This window comes from Erigeron canadensis, chromosome 4, assembly GCF_010389155.1.
Source record: "Erigeron canadensis isolate Cc75 chromosome 4, C_canadensis_v1, whole genome shotgun sequence".
Lineage (NCBI taxonomy): Eukaryota > Viridiplantae > Streptophyta > Magnoliopsida > Asterales > Asteraceae > Erigeron > Erigeron canadensis.
In genome coordinates this window covers 42,938,136-42,960,932 of record NC_057764.1, presented here as the reverse complement: position 1 = coordinate 42,960,932, position 22,797 = coordinate 42,938,136, and the positions used below count along the sequence as shown (strand labels likewise).

Below are 22,797 nucleotides of genomic sequence, written 5' to 3'. Positions count from 1 at the left end.
TAAGCAGGTAGACCATCTTTAATGATGGAGCTTGATTGGCAATTTGTCACATGAACCTTCATTACAAATAGGTTGGTTAGCAATGATTGTAAGACTTAATGGTTCATATATAGTATTGATTTATTATATTATTTAGGAGTGCATTTAAACTGATTCATATATGAGCTAAACTTGCGTTGTGATGCAAGTCACAACCTTTTACGATCTTTTAGTTGTTGCATGGTTTCAAATACGGCTAGTAATAATGTAATTAGATATATTTATACCAATGACTTGACCATGGAACACATAATTTAAATAAGAAATTGTATAAATATTAACAAAACAGTGTTAAGATACTGAATTGACAAGGTGCAAAGATTCTAGCATAATGCAGATATTGGTCGGTATTAGTTTCTAAATTATACACCAACCGAGACCAAATATGCATACAATAAACAGGTTTTAAGCAAACACTACATAATTTTGATATACCGGTTACGAGTTAAACAACATGACACTGATACAGTCATCATCAAGGTCGAGATCTCTTGTTGCTGCAAGACGGACACTTGTATTGCTTGATGTGCTCTGCTCTCGCTGGTGTGATCTTCACACATTTGCCATGGAACCATTTCTCGCATATATCGCAGCATATCCAGAACTCATCTGATGCATAACTTTCTCCACATGATCCGCATAACGTTTCTCCATGCTCATCATCATCATCGTCATCTTCATCATCATCCAACCCTTCTTCCTCTGTTGGTGGCGGCGGTGGCTATAGAAATACAGAATAGTAATTGGTGATGTATAACAATAGTACGAGTAGGTTAGGCTATTGGATAATATTATATGCTTCTGTACCTTTGAGTTTGATTTGGATTTGGTGCTGCTGTGATTCGAGATTGTCGATTTCTCTTTATGCTTTTTCTTTGCACTACCATTTACAACTTCATATATCGTTGGCAGATCATTTATCATGTTGAAAAGACGTTTCCTATGACATGAAATTGAAAAAGTGCCATACAATATTTAGAATATTGTAATCAACTAATCATTCCGCAAACATAAGGATATGTGGTTGGCTGAAATGAAATAATTAAAGGAATGGAATGGACAGGGAAACATAAATGTAGTTTAGAGAAAATTACAAATATAACTGGGTTAAATTTCCATTTATGGATTGTTAAAAAGATCGCCTTCTGGCAATAAATTGGAAATAAACCAAACTGAAGATACATATTCCATACTTTTTACATTGCAACGAAATGGACCATTCCATTCTTTGTCTATTCCATCATACAAAACACTACCCAAGAGATTGCCATATTACCGTATACGTAGCCCATTGGAAACTTCCAAAAAGATTTTTAAAGAAGGTTACTAGTAGTCTAGTGCTATGATAATTAAAGAAAACAGCGATTGGTCCATTGTTAAATAAGCAAAAAGAAAAATATGCATCCATCCTTTTATGGATAGAAAATGATAAGGATAAGATTTACCTATCTGATTTGTCAAAACCAAATCTGGAACCAAAGTAGAAGGAAACGGAAAGTAACCAAGCATCACTGTGGACAGCCACTAAAGATAACCAGTCTTTATCTTGCATCCCATCTCTTGCAAAATTGATTCCCAATGCTGGTTCTGGGAGTTCTGGAGGCACTTCTTCAGCAGGCAAATTCACTTCCCATTGCTCACTCGGAAATCCATACAAACACAGGTTCTCCTTTTCTGCACACATACAATGGAAGCTGATTTTGCATTTAAAAACAAAAATATTGATGTACCAGCTTATATATCTCAGTAAATGCTTATCTGTTATTTTTGCTTGTCTTAATTAAGCCTTTAACTTGTTACCATATTAACTTTAACAATCATCAACAATTCATCTATACAGAGCACCGATATGTGCGTTTCCTATGGATAAGTACATAAATGGATTTGAAATATTTATGACACGACGTTAACCAATACATAAAAATCTTATATGTGCTCATGTGAGAACATAGATGAGTCCTTGACAAGTCCTTAGAGAGTACATTTTATGTTCTCTATTTGCCATTAAGTCTTGACTTCAGGGTGTCAAACAAATTAATAGCACACATACTAACAAAAAAGATTATATAAAGTGGTAAAACAGTGTAAACAAGCATATGAAGATTATAAACTTGACAAATACGAGATTGACATCCAAGTCAATCAATGACGATCTATAAGAAGGTGAAGAAAAGATAATGGCGAAAATATCTAATGATGAGAAACAACATAGGAAAGTTGCAATATTAGGACCATTATGTCACTCAGCCAAGTAAAGAATATGACATCCCATTCTGCTGACCATATGCCACAGATATGACTATACGAGGAATGATAATTAGAGGCACAATTGCAAGAATGAAAAAACCAATAGATAAAACCTGGTTAAGACTAGAACTGTTGGTTATAATAGCAAACATGCATGACAGTATTCAACTAGATGTCATTATTTTCACATTCTTGCTGAGATATATGTAAATAGGCACCAAAATAATCCTTTCCTATCACAGAGAAGGCAAGAATGCTTAATAGTATGGATATATATTAGCACGTGTTGAGTATATCGCTGATTAATTGTGGACACATCATTCAAATGTCCATGAGTTGCTTAATTAAAACAAGAAAGCTTTTAAACCACCAAATTTTACGAAGAGGACTAAGCAAGTCCAAAGCATGCTTAAGCATCAAATCAAAAAGAACACCTTAGACCTGCATTCATCATGCATATGTCACATATGCAAAGATGAGCCATAATGGCATATAAACACGCTCACATTTTATGCGATTATATCAAGAGAAAATCAATTTAGAGTTTCTTGGTTAGTGTGTGTTAGCAAGATGTCCATATATGTAAACATTCTTATCAGACTTGTACGTGAACAGAAACAGAAGCATATTTACCAAAATGAGAGTATCTCCTTTTTCTTGAATGAAAAAAAGAACAAAATCTATCATTCAGATAACCACTAACTGCTTTATCTAAACAGAACCATTGTAAGGTGTAAAAGAGTGTATCCGCTCACTTTCCTTCCATCTTCCATATAAGACTACACAGATAACCATGTTGTCAATTCAATGGCCGTTGACTTGCTCCTTGAAAATTAAACTCTAACATACAAAAGAGCCAAACTTATACTAATATGCATCTATTCTTCAAAAAGATGCAATCTTTATAATACTAATAGAAAAGGATTTTTACAAAAGGCCCTTTTTAATGACCAATGAGAAACCTTGTTACCTCCTAAAAGCTAAAAAATCTCTATAAAGATACAAAACCTACCATTCATTTCTCTACTACCTTATAACACAAAAGCTCTCTTTTTATTTTTAGACATTCTGTCTTTAAAATACCGTAATTATCCTTGGACTTTCTATACTGCTTACATACAATGCACACCAAAATACCATACATGCCCTTAAACCAAATTCTCCTCCCCCTAAACCAAACACACACACACAACACTACTGTTCAACCCGTCTATTCTCCAGCATCATCCACCGCCATGAAGGGCCGCAATAATCATCACCACCACCACAACCTTCTCCCCGCCGGCAAGCATCTCGCATAAAACCAAATTGCGGCCAACAACCAACACGCGCCTTGGAACCAAATCGCCATCCATCTACTAAATTATTGATCTGCTGCGACGTTTATCACCTTGCCGGATTTATGGTTTTCTTTTTTTTATAATCGTTGCCCAATTCATCACCACCACCACCAGATCCGCCTATCATCACCACCACCGGACCCTCCTATCATTACCACCACCAAATCCGCCCATTATCACCACCACTAGATCCGCCTATCATCATCACCACCAACAACTTCTGTCATCACCATCCGCCTATCATCACCACCCTAAACCTAAATACATAAATTATGGGTTTGTTTTGATTTCTTCTTATTTTATGATATATTTAGTTTTTTTCGCATTAGTCTACTTCAATCTTCCTTTTCTGAAAATTAGTCTTATATTCATGATTATTAGGGAGTGGAAATACATATATGACCAGATCCTAAAGATGGGGCGAGGACAGATGTAATTATAAACAGGTTATGATTTTCAGTATGATGAATATACATTTACTTTTTTATTTTATTTTTTTGCCATAACATAACTGATGTAGGAACCACTTCATCATACCTTGAACTTTCGAATAGAAGCATCGTTTTATCAATGTATATATTGTTGTTGCCATTATTAATCCTCTTTTTGTTTAACTCTTTAAATAAATTTGTGGTGCTTGTGGTAAATGTTCTTTCTTTATGAACTATCCTGCTATCTCAATCCCTTATGTTATTCTTCCCCTGTTGCCTACCCAGCACCTGTTTCTGCTAACCTTCTATTTGATGATCCAACAAATCATTTGGAGATCATGTGGTCATAGACGACATTAGGTTCAATTTATGACGATGAGTGTTTTAGCCTCTTTTAAAGTTAAAAAACATTTATTTTTTAACATCTGAATGTTGGTTATTCTAGAGGCCTAGACGACATTGTACTATGATGTTCCATTATGTAGTTATTTTTTAACACCTAATATACGAGTGGTTCAATTAAGTGCTTAGTTTTATATGAGGTCAATTTTTGAATAAATGCCCCTGATGAATTATATATCACATTTTGTGTAGGTGTTTCCTTTGTCATTAAGGCGGGGAAAGTGGAAAGCGTTGAATTTAAGAAAGGCAGGTGCAATTTAAACATTTCTTGGATACATATATAGTAATATAGATAGATGTATTATGTTGTTTTAGAGATGCTTGATTACTATTAGCTTTATATTATGTAATTATCGTTTTTATGTTTCTCTTTGTTACAATGGGGACTATGGTGATGCAATGAATCTTTGAGTTCTTGAAGTGTTTTTATAAGAGATTTGGACAACAACTCAAGTCTTGAAACCATGTAACATGAGTTGTCATAGCTTTGCACCTTTAGACATTGTCATCTTTCTTTCGACTTCATCAATTTTCTTTCTTATCACACAGAAAATGTAGATATGGTTGCTGAATGCTCGACATGTAAAAGTAAAGGAAGATTTGCCAAGATACCTCACTCCAAATTACCAAGTTTTGTTTCGTTATTATTGTGAGATTAGCACTCCAACATAGCAAGACTATTAAAGAAATGAGTATACATCCCTAATTGTTAAAGATTTGTATAGATTATGGTTTGAGGTTTGATTTGCAAGAATTATGTAAGAATTATGCGATGTTAACAAGATTTACTTCTTGATTGTTTTTGCAGTGATGAACTTCTCAAGGACTGCAGTTTTCAATGTTAACAACGTACAGGAAAGTAATCAAGAATGGTTATCGAGTATGGATGTTTAGGTAAATTACTTTATTTTACGAGTATTTAATTGTAACAGGAGGTCTCTGTTTCGACCGTTTGCTTATGAATGGAATGATTCGAGTAGTGTTTTCTCTTTAATGGGTCAAGCATTTTAAAAAAGTAGATTGCTTTCACTGTAAAATTGTAACTAGACATATCGGTTTCGGCCCGTTTGCTTATGAATGAGACCACTCGAGTACGTAATGTTCTGTCGTCAATGGGTCAGACATGTCACAAAATCAACTAAAAGGAAAAGACTCATGGACTAAACCTCTTACATCCATTGATTTAAAAAATAAAAATTTTCAATAAAAGGTGGTTCGGGTCAACCTGGGCTTATCTGTTTCGACGCATACCAAAATTCACATGTTACATAACCCACCCGACCCGCTCATCTTGACAACTCCATATGTAGCATATGCATTATAGAGATCTAAAAACTATAGAGATCTCATGTTATAACAAAGTGGTGACACAGATTCGGTTGTACTGAGTACTGTCACCCGGACTTCATTGAGCTGGTTAAACTCAATCTCATTCTTAAGACACCATGGTACTTGAGAGCCAGGTTCCAAATTAAGATGCTTAAATATTGATTAAAAAGTTTCGTTTTTTCGTTCTTTCAAGAAGCAGTTTTAAGTGGCTAATATGTGTCCAGACTAACATGTTGGAGGATCCGAGGATGGACTGGAGTGTATGAGGGACTAGACTTTGCTATGGTCCTAGGAACAGGTCATTAAGTCTTCTCGAGCAGGATAAGCATGTAATGTAACGTGTTTGTTTGCATATTTTTTTATACTTTTTCTTGCTTAATATTGGTGAATGCTAGCGTTTTAATTTATAATGGTAGGTTGGAGCGGTTTTGTTTAGAATTGATTGTATATTAATTACTACAACTACAGTGGCATATCATAATACCAGAGTAACATATCCTACTTGATCTACTCTTATAGGTACTATTTAAGTGATTTTTGATCTACTCTTATAGGTACTATTTAAGCGATTTTTGCTTAAGCTTGAAATACTCACAAATTGAACTTGTGAAAAATGTGTTATCATGCATGGAACTCCTTGCATTCGTGACAATCCAAGAGGCAATTTTCATAGCTACAAACCATGATGCAACTGGTAATGTGACTGATGTGCAATCATGACCTGGGCAGGGTGTATGGTTGCCGTGGTTTGTGGGGAGACAACAAGAAGAGCCTATTATAGATGGAAAACCATCAGTAAATAGTCGTTCTTCTTTTTGTGAGTCAACTTGCAATATCGGTTTTCTTTTTCCTCCGACAAAAATTGAGTAAATAGTCGTTCTTTTTGTGGGTCAACTTGCAATATCGGTTTTCTTTTTCCTCCAACAAAATTGTGTTATGTATTTGCTACCATTGTTGAATACTACATTGTTAAGATTGTGAATTTGTTTTTGTATGATTTCGTTACATCGCGTGTGTATCATGTTACATACAACCCATGAGTTTGTTTGTAAATTCACGCAACAGAAAGGTACCGCCACATTTAACGACCAACGTTTTTCGGGACACCGCTTTTCGGGACACCGCTGCAACGCGTGGGTACTCTTCTAGTAACAAAAAAATTTACGCATGCGAGAGATCTATCGGTTATATATATATCGATCTCGTAAATCTTTTCCATTTTAAAATCATATATATTTTAATTCGTTTATATATAATTAGCCTACCGACTATAATTTGCTTGGTGACACAATTTTTTGGTAACAATCTACTCCGTATTTTGGTTTGTTAAAAATATGTTAATTTAATTAATGTATAATTAAAAAAAATAGAATCACTTTGTAAGTTCATTTAACTACATCTATACTCTATATTAAAGAAAATACCCCCATGTTGAAAGTTACATGGGGGGAAATGTCTAAAATGCCCTCCTATGTAATATTTTCACTTACAAGGCTACAACCTTTTAAAATTTTTTCACATACACTATTCTCTTAACATTAACAATTAAATTACACTACCAATCCTTTATTTTTCTAAAATATCTCCATTAAGCTTTTAAATCAATTACTTTTATATGAATTATCTACGGCACTCGACGTCGCATCCACCATCAACACTCGCCTCCACCACCACACCGTCGCCTTCACGACCACCGCCGCATCGCGCGGGTACAATGCTAGTGATATTATATAGCACTGGCCCTTTTTATTAAGAAAAACCCTATTTTTTATAAGGAAAGGTAAAAATAAAATACACTCGCTAACTTTAAAAACATTTCAGGATATCGAATGTATTCACCAAACATATCAAATTCACATCAAATTATTCAAACCACTTTGCTAGTTTTAATTTACACTACTTGTCTATATACCATATAAAGTTAAAAAAAATTATACATAAACTACCATTATCGGTTGTATTAATATTCATCGAAAATATCGCTATGCATAAAACCATACAAAAAGCTCTAACGTCATTAACTTAGCGTGACTAATATAGTAAAGGAATATTATAAAACTATTAGATTAAGTGATTTACCTTAAAACTTAGCAAATAAAATATAGCTACATCAAACTACCTAACTAACCAATTCTTCCCCACTGACTCATAAATTAAAATATTACAAAAATATATATATATATATATATATATATATTAGAAAAAATGGTATTTCATTTGTCCTTTTTATTATATATAAAATAAACCACTAGTTCCCTAATCCCTGTTTCCAATGAAGGATTAACATTAATAACAAAATTAGACATACTAATAGAATAATAATTTCATGTAAATATTTCTTCAAAATTAAATTAATTAATACAGTAATATTATATCAACAGTAAAATATTATAAATAACCAAAAAAATAAATAAAAATAAACTTAAAAAGAACATTAGAAATGACATGCAGAAATAGCCAGTCAGTTCAATCAAATAAATGAAAACATAAAAAATAAAAAACAGTATAAAGAAACCTATCTAACCTGGATCACACTGCTGATAAAATTCTACAACATCTGCAAGTATAATTAATAAAAAATCAAAACTAAAATTGAATATGAATTTATACAAAATATTTATGCATATGTATATGTATATTGGTGTGTGTGTGTATATATATGGCGGGCTGACCAGTGGTGAGAGCTTTAATTAAGCCGGCACGGCGACCTTTGAAATCTCTAAACACTTCTTCAACTGTGCGAGGATTATAATTTGCTTCCATTTTTCTTCTATTTTTAGTTTCTATTATTAACTTTTTAACTGTTATAATTAGAATTAGAAAGTAAATTGTGAAATTGAAAAGGTGAAAAAAGTAGTGGAAATTGAAGAGTGTGTGAGAGTTGAAGGTGTGTGTGTGGGAAGAGCAGTAAAGCAAGTTTTATTTAGAGGAAGAAAGTGACACGTATGTAGTCTAACTAGTCTTAATTTTCTAATGTTGTAAATTTTAAGGAAATTCAACCTAACCTGAAATTCAACCCAAACCCAACCTGATTTCTGAAAAACCTGATTTCGGAAAAAAATCTAGTTAGTGGATTAGCGACAAATGGTACAAGTAATGATTAGTAGTATTCATACAACAAAATTTAGCCTTTTACAATAAAAATATTGTTGTAAATGTCTAAATTTTCTTGTAGCAAAATCATTTTTCAGTAATTGATGTAACAGCTTAACAAATACGAGTAGTAAAAATAATTTGAAACATAACAAATTAGTGGAAAATTATCCTTTTTTTTAACTTTTCAAGATTAGAGTTTAGTGGTACAAATATTTTATTACATTTATCTTTTTATATTAGTTATCTGTTTCCGCGATGCGACAGTGTAGTGGTGGTGCCGGTGGCAGTGGTGATGGGGAAGGGTGAAAGTGGTGTGCGGCGACAACGATTGGCGGTGGTGGCGGCGACAGGTTATTGATGTAAAAGGGTAGTGTATATTTTAAATTTAAGGGTTGATGTTGTAAATTATTTCATTAAGAGTATCGTAGGTATTTCAAGTAATTAGTATAGGTATTTCAAATAGAGATGTTTAAAGTAGTGAATAAAATGAAGAGATATTTTGGGTTATTAACAACTTATTCGGAAAAAAATAGAAGAAACTAAATGTTTTATAATGTAGTATAGATAAAAATAAGATACTAAAGTAAAGATATAGATAGGTATTACCTTTATCTAGGTAAAAATGCTACTTTCATGTTCTACTAGTTAATTATCCCGGGTTAAACCCGGGTATTTCTAAACAAGTTTCGTTAATACATGTTTATTATCATAATGAAACATAAAAAAAACCGTAAGTAAAAATGTCTCTATTTTAAAGGCAAGTAAACAATGGTATTAGAGTTAAAAAATTCAAAAACTTTCAAATAAAAGGACTAAATATTTAAATACAAAAGATGATGTCATAAATTATTTATATAAAAAATAAATAATTAACAAGAAAAAATAAAATAATGTCAAATAAGATTTTCTTAAAAACATATTATGTTATCACAATCTTAGGTAGAAGAGGACATCTGGATTTACATGGGATTGGGATGAGGATCGAATGTTAGACCAATATCTCAATAAGTTTATCATTAACATAAGCCACGTCGTTTTCTTTAGTAATAGTCTAATAACGTAAAACTGAAAAACTAAAAGACCAAAAAGATACCTATAACTTACCATATATCTATGTTATATTATATTATACTCTCTCCGTACGTCCTATTAGTATATTATATCAAAAAATAAAAATTTTTAGTATATTTTTTTATCTTAATTTTAATCTTAATCTTAATATATACTATAAGACAGTTGAACTAATGACTAATTAACCAATCACATCGTTCGATTTCATCAAATTAACTTTTGATGATGTCATCATTTAGATAAACTACAAGTTAAAAATCCTAATAATCATTATCCAAATATATTATTATATTAATATTTATATTAATTTGTAAAAAAAGTCTCAATAATTTACACTTTTTTGTTTTCTATCAATAATTTACACTTTTTAGCCCTGAATACTTAATTTATATTTATTTTTAGTCATCAACTTGAGAAATTTTTTTAAAATTTACAATCATTTAATAAAATAATTTTTTTTAACATATATATGAAATATTTTCTAAAAAAATATTTATTTGAAAACCTAATGACTTATTAACAAATATTAGAAAGTCCTAATTGTTATTAAAAAATATAAAAACAATCCTAATCGTTATCATATTATCATTGAACAAGTGATTGAAAATAAACATATGCGTGTTATAAACGTGCATCATGATTAAATACATATACTTTAATGTCAAGTTCGGGATTATGTTTATATTTTAATTCTTAATTATTTTTCCTAATAATATCACATTATGATTACATCTGTTTCAAAATATATTATAATGGAGAAATTATTGTATATATCATGTGCCTTGTGAAATGACTACGACAAACAATTCCATTAATATGTCTAGGCTAATAATGACAGTGAGGAACCTATGATTATTGTACTACAACTTGCAAAATATAACACTTAAAACCGTGTTTTTTTTTAAATTGTAAACTTTTGTGACTTAAATGTATGAAGATCTAATATTGTTAATATCGTAAATCTCGTGTCCAGTGTTGGACACGGGTCTAAAATCTAGTATAAAAACTAATAGCCATAATTTCATAAATTTAAGAATGAAATATGTACTTCAATGTTTTTTTAGCGTAATAGTTTATACCAGGCTAAAAGACTTTTTACCTAAAGAAATATAAAGATAAGATAATAATACAATGACCAAATGAGAAACAAAACACAATAAGAATGTAAGAACCAATGTTTCTTATGTCGTGCAAATAGTGAACTCATATGCAATCAGATCACTATTTATTTCGCTATGATCACCACCACCAACTTCGTTCAGTCGATCACCACCACTCTCTCCAATTACCGCCGCCATCTCTGATCACCGTAAGTATTTGCATACCATCGATGTCCGTTTTTCCTATGCATAAGTCTAATGAGGGTGAACAAAAATTAATTGCAAAAAATGTCTAATGATGGGAAACAGCATTTTAAGGTTGCGATAAATATTAGGAGGCCAGTTACCATCACGTCTCTCGGCTAAGTAAAAAATATGACAGCTAGCTTTATCTATATAGAACCAGTGTAATTAAGGTGTAAAAAAGTGTTTACACTCACTGGTTTATCTCTGCATTCATTAGTTTTGATACCGGCTGATGAGACAATTCGACTTGAAAAACTTCACAAAACGCTTTTAGCAACGAATCATGAGCGATATCAATGAGTTCACCATCATCACATATCGAAGAAGATTCATTCAGCATCCCCTTGGTGCTCCCAACTCCAAGGTCTCGTATTCCACAAGATCCATCTTTTGGTAATGAAGGTTCATCATGGGGTACATCACTAGCTATATACATCAGACATAAACACGTACTCAGCATAAACTGACAAAAAAGCAACTTAAAAAACGACACGAAACAAAATCTACTTGTCCGGGACCATGGTAAGTAACTTCACCAGCGCGTTTGGTTGGCTCTACTGGATAAGGAGGCTTGTTAACATCAAATTTCAAGTTCTTAAGGCTACTGGCAGTGCCTAATGTATAAAAAGGTTGATGTTGTAGGACAAACAAAGTATCACAGGCATCCTCTTCATTGTTATCGATTAATGCTTTTCGGCGTTCAAGAATCGATTCTTGCCATGGCCATGCTTCGGGACTTGTTGTTTATACATATCATAACATTCACAACTGTCGTATATGTGAATAAAACAATCAGATAACAATTTGTTCGGTAAAATGTCTGATTAAAAAAAAAGGAAACATGATACAAGATGGTTTTACCTCCTTAAGCCGGTTGTGGTGATCTGTGCAAGGGGGACATTAATTAGGTGATGTTCTGCGGGTTTGGAATGAAAGAGAGCGGGTGGTGGGGATTGGTGAGGCGAAAATAACGGGATTGAATGATAGAAACATGAAATTGTTAGTGTATGTGTTATGTGAAATGGGTTTAAAATGGTGGGTGGGGATCCTGTTGCGGAAAATAAAGATGATCCGATGGATTGTCCGTCACAACGTCAAAAAACAAAAAGTTAACAAGGCAAATTGTAAACAATTAATTTATTTTAAAAACAAGAAAAGTCTCAGAACGAACCTAGAAGTATTAAATAATTCTTCACAGATGGATCGTGGTGTTCCTTACTACAATTTGTTCTTTTAAGAGACGTATTAATTATCTTCTACGTGTGATCATAGATGAATTAATATCAAGGAATAACCTAGAAGTAGAAGTCGATCTGTGTAAAGGAGGAGTTATATAAGCCCGGGACTCTCAAAAATTAGCCCACAATTCGGGATTTTAATTTTTCCTCGATCATGCAATTTTGAACAAGTCTTATGATTATCTCTTAAGCATTTTTTTCTCACGTATACGTACCTTATCGAGCATTTAGGATATACCTAGAACTGAGAATATATATCTTCATATTTAAAAGTATCTAAATCTGTATCTATAAACATTATTATTCTTTTTATTTCTAGATTTTAATTATTGTGTTGAGCAATATTAACACGTAACAATTCTACTGTAACGTTCTATTCCTTAAAATTTACGGGTTACTATAGTCGCATCTCGTTCTATAAGATTTAAAACTAAAACAATAAGATTTTACCAACATTTAATATCAAAGTGTGAATGTATATAAAAGATTAATATTTAATATTACAGGATTTTAACATTATTGTCGTATGTACTAATTACACTCTTGCATAATATACAACACAAAAATCAATTTCAACAACAAATTACTAAACGCTATGGACATTGATGTCATATTGAAATGCTACTTGTGTTCATTAGACTTGCTATAATGTCATATCGCCATCCATCCATCTCCATCACATTCATTACCCGCAATCCAAACCCAAGATCCTATCTAACTAATACTAAAACTCCCGCCTGACCAGAGACGGACCCTCGATTCCAAATCTTTGACTTACAATTTCCATTTTCTGTGATATGGATGATTGTGTAGCTATTGTTTAAATGTTTAATCCATTCACTTTTACATAACTGGTCATCAATAATATCAACCAATTAACAAGCCAAAATACTAAACCTAAAGAATGACTTGACTGAAGCATCACCATGTGCTATTCTTCAATTATATGTTTCTAAGTTTGAAACAGACATCGTTGCATTTAATCTTTAATTTTCCACGTTAGAGAGAGAAAGAGAAAGAGAGATTCATACAATACAAGCAAAGTTGCAGACTCCAAATCCAGACAGCTAATATAACACAACACTAGATAGCAACCAAAGGATGTAAAAATGTACCTTCTTTCCACTTTTGTAGTTCCAATAACACAATCTAATAGAAAATATCACCCAAAAATAAAAAACACATATCCTTGAAGATCATTCGACAAACGTCTGTTAGTCATAAGATGGCATTCCACAAAGGTTACGGCCATGCTGTTTTTCCCTTGTGAAGATCATGTATTAAGAGCTGTTAAATCTCGTATCGCCTTGCTGTCTTCCTTTTATCAAAAACTTTTATCATTTTTCATCAGCATGGCATGATCTGATAGATACCAACAGCTCAATTTCTTAGACCAAACTAAAAATCTCTTCCTTTATATGGCATTTCCTGTCAAGTCAAAGAAACCAAATGAGAAGTCAACCTACAAACTAGTTATTTTGTAGGCACTTTCGTTTGAGATTTCCCTGATTTATTTTGTTTTATCAACTAATATGTTTTCTCATATCTAACCCAGAACATGAGTTCACAATCAAAACTACAACTTCTGATTTTAAGTAGAACGGCCGCACATACACCATCTTTCATATATTACATTTATCAGACAAAACCATATGCATTTCCTCTCTCTAAAGCAGCACGTATCCACAAATCACACCAGCTCTAGAATGATATACTCGTAATATTTTGTCATATTCTAGGTATTATCAATTAGAAATCACTATAACTAATGCCATTATAAATTGTAAACCATGTTTTTTTCTGGTTGGTGTTACGATGTGTACAAAACTGGAACACATGATCAGAGTAAAGTCAAAGTCAAAGTGAATTCTCTTACCGGAGGATAAGCGGGTATATATACCACCTGCCGCGGTTGACTGAGAAGCATCTGATGCGGGTACTGTATAACATTCAGTATTATGTAAGATTAAACTCGAGAAATTCAACTCCGATAAATAAAAGTGAACGAGTGGAATCAACAGCATACATGAGGACCATTTGGAGAATAATATGCCTGTTGGGATGGCAAAGGCGTTCCTTGTGGGCCGAATATAGCAGGCTGGTTGGGAGGAAAAGAGGGTCCCATCTACAAAGGTAAGTTTTCAAAGACAAAGACAACACTTGAATTGATTGCAAAAAACATCAATGTCCGGGATAGAGGAAACAACTAGTTGGAACTTGAACTTACTCCGATGCCAACAGGCATTCCATGCATATGTGGACCACCTACATTAGCTGGGTAGTAAAAGGAGCCATCAGATACTGGAGATACGGCTCTTACTGGTGCCGGCGAAGGAACAAAACTTTTGGCATTTGGGTTCAGTCTAAACTCCTGGAAATGGAAAATCTAGATTAAGGAAGATAAAGTTCCAAATTCCAAAACAAACCAAACCTTTTCTTTGGATAACAAGTGCCGCTTGTTAGCAAATGTGATAAGTTGTTACCATGATAATCAAGTAAAAGAGGCAACTTCAGCCCATTTACTCATGAACGGCTCTGTTAGGGTTATATTATTATCTTTAACGCGTCAAACAGGCCAAGCTAAAATAAATGACTTGAAAAGATCCCAGTTAGACAGGTCGAGTCACCCAAAATATATTTGTATAGCAGTAAATCTCAAAACCAAATTATTTAAAACGATAAGATAATATCTTGATTATGTAACTTTTTAATCATATATTACACCCAAAATGAACTATTTTCTAATAAGTGCATAAAGTGTTTAAGGTCAACCTAACCCTACCCATACAATGCTACCCCATTTTATTAGCCAAAGGTCCCAAACTTCCTGAGTCCTGGCCAGCCTATTTTGCCACTTCTAGATACAAGTTATAGTATAATAGATATTATATTTTAACCTTTGCATGAGGGTTCAATGTAGACTTTTCTGAAGTCAAGGAGCCCATTGATGAGCTAGGTGATAATCCAGGAGCACTTGCAGCTGCAGGCGGGGCAGCATTGCCAGATTCTGAAGTAGATGAAGCAGAGCTAGCAGGGCGTGCACGAGAAACTCCAGGTCCATTGATCTTTACAGAGACTGCTGTACCCTCTGATACTTCACTAAAGCTTTTCGTTTCTTGAGCTTTAGACGGCATATTGGAGGGTGCATATACATTAGCAGTCACTGAAGGTCCTTTATCACCACTTTCGTTACATGACCCCAATGATGTCTCTGTGGCATGGAAACACAGGATATCAGAAAAGGTAACTCAATTAGAAAAAATTGCACTCTCAAAGTGACACTAACCCGCTTAGACAATAATGTACCCCAATGTCCCATAGCATTTAAAAATACTGATACTAAATCACAATACAAAAGCAACAACGAAGTTAAATTTGCAAAATCCATCCTACACAAGGGGGCTAGCAATCAAAAGCAAGAAGATTACAGTGGGACAACCATATAAGAATAAGAGAATACTATAATAGGTACTTAGTGTTTCAAGAACTGCCAAAAAAAAGGGGAAGCATTATAAATATCATCGTGTGTTCGAAAAGGCAAATGCTGTGAATTTCATGGGACAGGAAATTGGAAGTAGAGAAGATATTGACAAACTAAAGTAAGCATGACCTCATATTAATTAAACAAGGTAAGTCAGAATATGAAGTTAATGACAACCAGACAAAAAGTATGTTACCATCAAAAGCAATAAAATACTAACCCTCAAATTTGGAAGCCTGGCTTCGCTCATACAGCTGCATCAGACAAACACAAAAACAAAGTCAGGAACTACTACAAGTAAAACAAGAGCTAGTAGCATACAGCTGGACCTTTAAACAAGTAATTAGGTGAAGATTAAAGAACAAAATATACCATGTGCTTCTCGATATCCTCTTTGGTATTACGTACAGTATGTTGTTGATTAACCTGGTTGTCTTGTATACTGGATTAACAAAGGCTTAGTGAGAAACTTGAAGGAGGAATAGCATGATCAGATTTCAGGAGAATATGGTTAATAACAGCCGATTGTACATAAAACAAAACAATTTAAAACAATTTTAAGCCAACATATAGATACCTGGTTTGACCATCCAAAGAACTAGATGGAAGGAAATCAGTGCTGGTGTTCAAATGAGAAGATTGAACCTCAATCTGCATGACATGGAATATTGACATATCATAAAGTACCATAATTAAGGCTCATCATACTATATAGTTAGCCAGTGCATTTGTCATTAACTTAGTAAAACCGACGTCATTCGAGAAAAACAAATCGTTAATCATGAAAAGCCCCTTATGTTATTCAAAGTTATTATCAGATACAACCTATGTTGTTAATACTCAAATATCGGTTATAACGGTTGAGGACCGATATTTGATATAGCGGTGGTATAACGGTGATTATAATATTATGCAATATATATAAATTCCAAAATAATAATACTTAATACTAATATTAAAAGTCAAGCTTAAAAGTATTTGAAATGGAATAGAGAAGTGAAGACAGAGAAACTGATGGATCGCTTGAAAAGTAAAGACACAGAGGAGAAACCCTTCTGATCGATCCCTTGAGTGGAAAATTAGGGCTGGACTTTTTTTTAAAAAATTTATGTTAGAATTAGGGCTGGAAAATTGGGCTTTTATTTATTTAGGATTGGACTATTAAGTATTTATTAATTTTGGGCCCAAAAAAACAGAAAAGAAAAAAAAATCTGTATTAAGACCGTTAAGACCGATATTTAAAAAGCTAAATATCGGTAAATACCACTGTTGGTATCGGAACCGGTATTTTAACCGACATACCACCGTTATTAACAACATAGGATACAACATAGTTTTAGACTCTTACAAGACATGAGTAGACTCATATGAGTCGAGTCAAAACACACAAAATGAGACGACTCGATACTACAACTCGTAAGCATACCCAACTCGGACCTGAGTGGTGAGTTCTTGACTGACTCGTTCTGAATCGCATCAACTTGTAAGTCGCCCGAGTAAAAAAAACAACAAACAATGGCCAGGGGAGGCAGAACATGGTGGTAAGTGAGGAAGTTGTTCTTTAATAAGTAATAAAAGAAAGAGGAGGGGGGGGGGGGGGGGGGGGGGGGGGGGGGGGGAGGGGGTTGGCTCAATTAAAGTAGCACTGACACCTGACAAGAACTCTTATTGTTTATAAATTCAGATGTTCATATACATACCAGTGTTGAAAAGCTCGATGGTAATTGAGATTCATTATTACTTTTCCCAATTGTCAAGTCAGTGAATGACTTGTTCATCATAGGATCAGAAACATCTCCAAATGTTTCACTATTTTGTGAATCCAAAATGTTTTCGTCTTCAGCATAACCACTATCATCAACCCCGCGAGACACAGATGAATATTTAGTTTCCTCGTCAAGTTCAAACTTGCCATGGAAACGGATACCTCTTTCCTAATTACAAGAAAACATAAAGAGTTGTAAGAATTCATAAATACAAACAGTAAATAAAAAGAAAATCATACAAGATTTATCTAAAGCCAATTCCCTTACCTCAGCTAAATGAAGATCTTGGGTGTCCTCACCCTCGATCTCCCTAGCTATTCTTAAAGCTTCTCTTTCTCTCTCTCTCATTTGAGGACCTCTATCCAGCTTTGTTGTGTAGAGCTCCTCGTTAAATGTACTTTTCACTCCAAATAATGTTGCATTTGCTTCAAATTGATCCCATCCCCTAATAAAATTAATGTATAGTTGGTAGACTGTGAGAAATAAAGGACTTGATAAGAATGATCTACATATGACATTATCTTGCATGTTGGCTAATGTCGTCAATCAGATTAACTCCTCTCATAACACTTTCTGACGCCACCTACAAGGGGGTTTTTTACATGTCCTTCTAAGTTTATTTATAGGAAAAATCTACCAAATATTCTATATTAGTTCTGGTAATTTCTAATTTACAGCATAGATAGATCAATAAGGGGTCAGACCTGTTCCAATGGCTGTCAAATGTATTGTCCAATTCAGGACATTCTGGATTATCATCATCAGGGACCCAAGGTTCCAACTCTCTCTCCAAGTCAACATGCCGGGATTGAGAAATAGACGAGTCTATCATAATGTCATGCAGTTGATTATGCTGAAGTTCATTCATAAATCCATCCCTAGTTACAGAGACACTCTGGCCAATTAAAAAAAAATCATCAGTAAACAACTAAACACGCCCAAACCTACAACAATCAAACACGTACAATATATTCGTAATTTATTAGTGCAATCAATCGTTTTAGTTGGCTGATAAGTACTCAAAACCAACGGAAATTCAATTTGAGTTCATATATGGGTTAAAAGGTGGGGAGTGCACACACATGTATAAGCCGATTGAAGCTGAACACGACCAATGTCTGGGGTCTAAGGGGTGAACCCCATTGTTTGTTGATTATTACCAATCCCCACTCAAAATTTACAACAAAAAACTCCATGTGCAAAACGAATCTATACTTTACATTAAGTTATCCCCAAAACTACAAAATATTGCAGAGTAATATGTATATAGGAAACATATGGGCTACCAAAAAATATGAATAGAAAAGGAGATGTGATCTGATATAATATAAAAATGCAACAATAACATTAAGCAAACCTTAGCTACAATCTGCACAAGGTCATTGGCAGGTATTACTAAGGTCTTAGAAGGGGGCTTTTGTGTAACATCTGAAACATTTTTCTGTCCTCGAGACGAACCAGCCTTGGTCACACGAGCCATTTTCAAGATTATTCCTGCAAGATGGCAATCGATTATATCGTCATAATGCATAGATCAAGCACACAAAGGTCAGACGCATCAACATGCATTATTTCAACAACTATACAAAAGCTATAAGGTACCAAAATCTTTCTCAGCATTTGTGGCATGAAATATTCCAGAGATGACAGACCCATCAATGACCTGGACATCCACCTGATGCCCAATAAGGCATGCTGTTACATATACTAGACGATCACGTGATGGACTTTCAACTCCCCCATTATTTCCAGATACCGTTCTGCTAAAGTTTGATTTTCCAGGCTGAGATTTATTTTCCACTCTACCTCCCATTTCTTTTTCACCTCTTCTACGATTAAATCCATTTGCAGAAGATCTAGATTGTGCAACTTGTTGCGGGTTCATTCTTGAACAGAACTTCAAATTTACCACGAATAAGGTACTGCAAAGTAAATAATCGGGTTATATAACCAAAATAAGAAAGAAATTACTTGTAAGTGTAGCAAGTTGGCACTTGGCACTGAGAAATACACTGATTGCATGCAAGTTGGCATCCATCACATATAAATAGATGTTGGTTTTCTAGGCAACTTGCAGTTAGATAAATGATCTTAATGTAAGTTGGACCTAGGACTACATCACTTAGATTCCCGAATTCAGAAACTGTAAACCCCTTTAGCTATCCATAACTTTGCATGCCAACTATAAGCAAATCCCACATACCTCATTATAAACCGTCCTCCACAACTGGGAGACAACATACAATTTTTGCTATTTGTTTATTTATCTCCTGCTCTGTGTACTTTTAACAAGTATCACATATTGGAGAAATTATAGAGCACATGAAAATATGTAGTAGAATAACATAATATCACTATTATAGTAACTTTTATGATATTATTAATACTGCTAATCCCGTCATCATTAAAATAATCATTAGTATCCACGTTTACAAATTGTAAATGTTCTCTTTAGGATAAGTATTGTTGGCGTACCTGTAATCCTGATAATTTCTTTGGTTGTGAATCCCTTGGAACCTTGTTCTTTGGTTGCTTTCCTGATCCGTCCACTTCTTCAAGACAACAGAGCCAAAAAAAATACAAGGAAAAATCAGACATATATTACAAAATAACCTAGCCAGATGATCACCATCATCAACAGCCATCATGCACTATACGTTTACAGACATCATTGCATTTTAATTCCTTACATCATCAATTTGATAAATATTGAGTAGTCAATGACTGAGATGTCAAAGTTTTCCAACAGCAATGAAGTAGCAAACACACGCTATTATAAAGAACAAGATTTGAAAGCTCAGTATGTAGCACATATTTTACAACCTTATTAAAATTCTTCACTCCAGGCTGTTTAAATGACTACCAGGCATTAAGAATGCTCCACCAATTTGTTTAGATATAGCTGATTGAGAATTGATCCAAAAGTAATCAAAAGCTTAAATAGATTTTCACCGACTTCCTCAATTTCTATACAACAATCCATTATCTCTTGGAAGATATCAATGTTAAGCGAATAGTAGAACTAATGATTGAACGATCACACAATCTTATTTTAATTATAGTTTGCATCATCTAAAAACAATCATCTAGGATATCACAGCTTATGTGTTTACTTATAGATCTGCTTACCCACTACATATTACCATCAAATCTAAAAGAATTGTCATCTTCTCATAAGGCATAAAGAAATCACCTCTAAGTAGCCTTCACATTACCTACATTCACTTCCATCTACCAAGCACCATGGTTAAAAGAAACAATAATCAACATGAGAAATTACTAGTGCCGATTCACGTAGCAGACTAAAACCTAAATGCATGTCATGTGATGTGATTGCATGCTATCTTCAAAATCAAATACTCAAAATATATAAAGTTATAAGCTATAAAAAAGATGATATTAATTGCATAATGTGTATAGTTTATTCAAAGCTCTCACCTCTACTATGCAACACCATATTAACCCAATTCCACACAGTTATAAGACAACTTCAGGAGAAAAAAGAAGCATTTACCTATTAAAAGGATGCCGGAGTTGACTTTACTTTAGTCTCAGTTTTAAGAGAAATACGCACGATTCATGATCGGGAAGAGAACTATACTTGTAGAAGGTAACTTTTGAAAATAGAACGATTCCTTATGTCCTGCATCCTCGATTATTGCAGCCTATGTTGCTATGTTTCAATTATCGATTCTAGTATTGAGCGAAAGTTTATAACTATAGGTTTCTCGTCTTAATATTACAGGTCAATCCTAGTCCACTAGTACAATACGTAACGGAGGGGAAGAAGCACTACATCTAGAAAGGACTCATTCGGCTAAGTTATCTCAACTGAGAGAACGCAGAAAAATTACACAACAAGCATAAAAATTAACTAAACAATGCTCTTAACATACGACGAACACCGTAGCAACTAGCAAAATCCATTCGTTATTCTTCTTAGCATTTCGATCATAAACAAGTAACTAAGCATACACATACGTGTGTGCGTCAGTACACACACACACACCGGTATACACATATATAGCTTGGAACACAACAACTCGTTCCTAATCCACCTCCTAGAAAACCCTAGAACTTCCATAGGTCTTCTGAAAACCCTAATCAACTAATTACATCATAAAGTCTAACTAAAATATAGAAAATCAGTATAGTAAAATCTAAGCTATAATTATCATAACATCATATTCATACAACCGATCCAATCATATGCGCGGGTGAAACCGTAACTAAATCTATACAGCGATAGATACATACATACATATATGTGTGTAACGAAATTATATAATATAATAATAAATAAATAAAAAGGAATTACCGGAAAGATCTGTGTGGGCGGAGAAAGAAATGATTGTGAATTTGATTGATGCAAATGAAATAGAACTGATATATTTTGGGTGAATTTTTTTTTTTTTTTTTAAGAAGAAATGGGAAGTGAAATTGAATGAATCGAATAGTTATATTAATTTATTATTATTTATTTATTACTGGTAAAATTGGAGTTGAAGCGTGTGAGTGTGATCATATAATTGTTCTTTTTTATTTTTTTTACCCCGAGGAGGGTTTAGGTTTTCATTACCACAACAGGGGGAAGGATTTTTGATCGATATCTCACGTTGTATGGTGCGTGCTTTTTCTTTTAGCATGTGAATCAAGTTTGACTCTCGAATTTTGAGATTAAGATCATGTAGATTTATCTTAGGTGTTTTCTTTTTATATATAAACTAACTTATTAACTACGTGATAAAAAAAAATGTTTTTAAATATAATATAGTCCGATAATAAAAAATACATATATAACTTAAAAGAAAACATGCAACTTATTTGCATATAACAAACTAAAATATTTAAAAATGAAGATTTTTAATGAAGAAATAGAAAAAATCAAAATTTAATTAGATATGATGTCATAATATAATTAAATAAAATATAAATAATTAAAAGGAAAATGTCTAGTAATGTCAAGTAATATTTTTTTTAAAAATATAGATTTTATCACAATCTTGCTTTA

The 22,797-nt window shown here is 33.4% G+C and overlaps 2 protein-coding genes and 1 long non-coding RNA gene across 4 annotated transcripts; 1 reads left to right on the top strand and 2 right to left on the bottom strand.

Moving 5' to 3' along the window:
- Positions 1-292: 292 nt before the first annotated feature.
- LOC122595629 (PHD finger protein ALFIN-LIKE 4-like) lies at positions 293-8,684 on the bottom strand. Its single transcript, XM_043768036.1, has 5 exons — positions 8,461-8,684; positions 8,313-8,345; positions 1,485-1,713; positions 847-979; positions 293-760 (listed from the first exon to the last, which is right to left on the bottom strand). Exons 1-5 carry the CDS (start codon positions 8,549-8,551, stop codon positions 515-517), a joined length of 732 nt encoding a protein of 243 aa, XP_043623971.1. The 5' UTR covers positions 8,552-8,684; the 3' UTR covers positions 293-514.
- On the top strand, positions 4,035-5,327 carry LOC122595630. Its single transcript, XR_006323243.1, has 3 exons — positions 4,035-4,072; positions 4,652-5,151; positions 5,268-5,327. It is a non-coding gene; the product is annotated as an uncharacterized LOC122595630 (long non-coding RNA).
- Positions 8,685-13,512: 4,828 nt separating the features above from the next.
- Positions 13,513-22,300, bottom strand: LOC122595862 (polyadenylate-binding protein-interacting protein 3). Of its 2 annotated transcripts, none has more exons than XM_043768324.1 (15): positions 22,105-22,300; positions 20,262-20,338; positions 19,389-19,708; positions 19,144-19,280; positions 18,491-18,681; positions 18,054-18,231; positions 17,721-17,954; positions 16,598-16,671; positions 16,393-16,462; positions 16,241-16,274; positions 15,437-15,750; positions 14,767-14,910; positions 14,566-14,664; positions 14,416-14,478; positions 13,513-13,967 (listed from the first exon to the last, which is right to left on the bottom strand). In XM_043768324.1, the coding sequence occupies exons 3-15, from the start codon at positions 19,669-19,671 to the stop codon at positions 13,938-13,940; spliced, it is 1,851 nt and encodes a 616-aa protein (XP_043624259.1). In that variant the 5' UTR covers positions 19,672-19,708; positions 20,262-20,338; positions 22,105-22,300; the 3' UTR covers positions 13,513-13,937. The 2 variants fall into 2 exon arrangements, with proteins under 2 accessions (XP_043624259.1, XP_043624260.1); XM_043768325.1 differs by having other exon boundaries at positions 20,262-20,335.
- Positions 22,301-22,797: the final 497 nt, after the last annotated feature.

Bases quoted from the DNA above. Each gene is read 5' to 3' on its own strand.
- LOC122595629 (XM_043768036.1), bottom strand. From the start codon at position 8,551: ATGGAAGCAAATTATAATCCTCGCACAGTTGAAGAAGTGTTTAGAGAT. The intron at 1,714-8,312 runs GTTAGATAGGTT...GTATGTGTGCAG, and splicing joins TTATCAGCAGTGTGATCCAG to AAAAGGAGAACCTGTGTTTG. The intron at 980-1,484 runs GTAAATCTTATC...TTCATGTCATAG, and splicing joins GGTTTTGACAAATCAGATAG to GAAACGTCTTTTCAACATGA.
- LOC122595862 (XM_043768324.1), bottom strand. From the start codon at position 19,671: ATGAACCCGCAACAAGTTGCACAATCTAGATCTTCTGCAAATGGATTT. The intron at 15,751-16,240 runs GTTAGTATTTTA...TCCATGCCACAG, and splicing joins CCAGGCTTCCAAATTTGAGG to AGACATCATTGGGGTCATGT. The intron at 13,968-14,415 runs GTAAGAGAATTC...TTGACTTGACAG, and splicing joins ATATACCCGCTTATCCTCCG to GAAATGCCATATAAAGGAAG.